This window comes from Lolium rigidum, chromosome 4 (genome assembly GCF_022539505.1).
Source record: "Lolium rigidum isolate FL_2022 chromosome 4, APGP_CSIRO_Lrig_0.1, whole genome shotgun sequence".
Lineage (NCBI taxonomy): Eukaryota > Viridiplantae > Streptophyta > Magnoliopsida > Poales > Poaceae > Lolium > Lolium rigidum.
Genome location: NC_061511.1, coordinates 218,391,061 through 218,394,414, shown reverse-complemented (window position 1 = coordinate 218,394,414; position 3,354 = coordinate 218,391,061). Strand labels below are relative to the sequence as shown.

General features: G+C 53.8%; 1 protein-coding gene across 1 annotated transcript; it reads right to left on the bottom strand.

Moving 5' to 3' along the window:
• Positions 1-679: 679 nt before the first annotated feature.
• Positions 680-2,018, bottom strand: LOC124648269 (phospholipase A1-II 6-like). The gene is made up of 2 exons (XM_047188061.1): positions 1,392-2,018; positions 680-1,291 (listed from the first exon to the last, which is right to left on the bottom strand). Exons 1-2 carry the CDS (start codon positions 2,016-2,018, stop codon positions 680-682), a joined length of 1,239 nt encoding a protein of 412 aa, XP_047044017.1.
• Positions 2,019-3,354: the final 1,336 nt, after the last annotated feature.

Below are 3,354 nucleotides of genomic sequence, written 5' to 3'. Positions count from 1 at the left end.
GGGAACTCCAGGGATGGAGGGCAGTCGAAGGAGGAGGAGAGGACGACGGGATGGAGGGGAGTCAGAGGTGAGGACGCCGGGGAGTATGGGGCTCTTCCCCCATTCGGTCGCTGAGCCTCCTGTTCCATTAAGCGTGAGAACCCTGACGTTCCATTGAAGTCTGATCCTAGTGGCCTGAAAGAGCCAATTATGCCTATGAAGACGATGCATCTGACATGTGGACCATTCATGTCAATGAGAGTGAGATGAGACTCCCTGGCCACGTCACATGATCCCTGTTTGGAAACTAACTAAAAGCAAAAACATGACCGGGATTGATAAGTATAGGGTGGTGATTTCAAGGATTAAGAGTTCAAGGTTTGAGTTGGACACCATCTGCAACTTAAAGGTTTATTTCAGACTTTACTCTTCTAAAAATCTGCACCGTTCACTATTGTGGATGTCAGATTTTATTATTTTTTCACAGCCTCAATTATAATGTATTTTGAGTTGAAAATTTTCATATTGATAGAGCACAACATTCTTTTTTACTTTAAAATATCATTTCTATTTTTTTTTAAATAAAACAAGCTCCATGTAGCATGGGGTACATTTCTTGTTGGTTTCGGAGTAGCTTTGTGTCTTCTTAGCACAAATGATATGCGCATGCATGCATGCTAGGAAGAAACATGCGTCCGTTTCACTTGTTGTTCAGTGGCAGGACGGCGTCCTCCCCGTCCTCCTCCTCGAAGTCGACGAGGCTCCAGCGCCCATCGTTTGCTTTCACCATGCCTTTGTTCGCCGGCACCCACCACGCCGCCGGCACCGCGTGCTCCTCTTTGAGAGCGCCGTACGATTTGTTGACGAGCGCCACGTCCCGCTCCACCGCCAGCTCGAACCCTCCTCCGGCCTTGACGCCGGCCACCCCGTGCAGGTAGCACTCGAGGTTGTGCCAGACCCGCTCGTCCCCGGGCGCCCTGAGGTACGGCGAGGCGCCCGTGTCGATGGCCAGCTCGGCGCCCACGTCGTGGTACGGCAGCGCCGGGTACCTGGGCACGATGTCGTGGGCGTTGCGCACGCGCATCAGCCGTAGCGCGCCGGCGGCGTCGAACCGCTTCCTGAAGCCGGCGCCGCCCACGCGCGGGCTGGCGAACGCGAACGCCGTGACGGGGAACGTGCCGTTGTAGCCGTTCTCGACGATGTCGAAGGCGCTCAGCGTGGCCAGCGCCGCCCCGAGGCTGTGGCCCGTCGTCGTGATGCTCACCTCCTCCTCCTTGTATGTGTCCACCAGCTTCCTCACCTCAGCCAGCACCTGCATGCCATCGCGCAAGAGCAGGTTGGTGAGCACGACGTACAATGAACAGTGTACTAACGTGAGAGTACCGTAGATAGATATTTTGGTAGTGTACTACCTGGTCTCTTGCGCTGTCCTTGTTGTGGCTGGACACCGGGTCGGTGGAGGTGTAGATGGAGAGCCAGCCGTGGTGCACCATGGCGTCGGCGCCGTGTGCGTCGCGGAGGAGGCCCCTCGGCGGCACCATGACGAACTCGAGGTCGTTGACCCACTCGAGCGCCTGGACGGTGCCGCGCCAGGCGACGACGATGTCGCGCCTCCCCAGCGTGGCCTTCCCCTCGTCGGTGGCCACGGCGACGAACCCGATCCAGTTGGACTCCCTGCAGCGCCTGCCCCTCCCGTGTACCCCCACGAACGCGGCGCCCCTGACGGCGGGGGCGGAGCACGTGGCGTAGAGGAACCTGGTGACCCGGTACGCGGCGGCGTGGCCCGGCAGCATGACGCGGTCGAAGAAGCGCCGCCTGCCGAACCTGCAGAGCCCGGCGTGCGGCGAGAGCTTCTCGTGGTTGAACGCGTCGTACGCCGCCTGCGCCATCTCGCCGTACCAGATCACAGTGCGGCGCAGGTCCAGGTCCAGCTGCGGGCGAAGCAGCCCGTCCCACCGCCGCTCGCCGTGGAGCTCCTTCCACCTCGCCGCCGGCGCCGCCATGCTCGATTCAGCAGGGCGCCCTTGCTCCTCCGACATGGCCGGCGTCCACGCTAGCACTCTGAACTATGAACTGAATCACTGATACGGTGCAGGTGCAGCAGCTGGCCTGCTCTTCGTCGACGTTTATACGCGATCGCCGGCATCGATGGCGTGGCGTCGATCGAACCGGGTCTTGCATGCTTTCGCGAGCTGGCTTGTTTGCTTAGCTCTGGATGGCCCAAGACGAGGTGAAAATGGCGTGACATTGTGATATGGGGGCACGATGACACAAACGCGTATTGATTCCCGCGCAACAGCCTGCTCGGAGACGATGATCAAGAGGAAGGCATCTATGGAGTGGCACTAGCAGGCCATGCCAATGGCATGCATGGGCATCTTGCTTGGGTCCATCAGGAATTCTGTTACCGACATTTCGTGATGTTCTTAACAGAATCTCTTCTTTCATCCTCGGGGCTCGGGCAGAGGCGCCCGCTTTTCTCAGTGCACTGAAAAGATAAAGTCGTTCTAACTTCTAAGAGCAAGTATAATAAGTCCTAATCAGCTGGCTATAAGGATTAAAATAATATATTCATGCTTAGTTGGAGGAGTGAGAGGAGGAGAGAGAAGAGGAGTGGGCTCTTATGCAAGAACCAGCTCTAGCACGTGCTCCTAGGCACTTTGTGGGAGTGAAATGTGGATCATCCATTAATAAAATAGTACATGATTATAGCTCACTATTATACATGTTAGCTCTATGTTAGCTACAAATGACATGACACATGGCTTATAGCCAGCAGCTGGTTATACTATTAAACTTGCTCGAAGGGTATGTACAACGGGGCGCTTATAGGCGCTAGGAATAAAATACTGGCAGTTTCTTCCTATTCCCAGCCGTTTTCCAAGCATCGCCGCACAATTAAGAGTCCGTCGCTTCAAATAACAACGCAAAATACGTTAGCTAAGCTGCCGGCGCTTGCATGCATGGAGTAACTGACTCATTAAGCGCTCAGGTAAGAGGCTAGCAGTGTACATGCCCTAAGTTAGACATTGTTTGGACGTTGAGTTTTCACCTTATGCATTAGAGACACTCGTGCTAGTACCACATATCTACTACAGAAGTGTACAATCAATTGTGACAAACATACCATATCACTCGCAAGTCACACCAATATTCGAATTTCGTAATAAGGAATTCTAAGTGAAAATTTTAAACATTTTGTGAGCAGATTTACATTTTAAATATCACAAATGCGTGCATTATAGTTTTTTGTACTCAATTTGTGGTTTATAGCTTTAGGGCGACGTAGAGGCACGCATATTTCTGGAAAAAAATGAAACAACACCGTATCTTGTGAAACATGTGCCACGGGAATGTTGAAGCTCAAGCCAATGG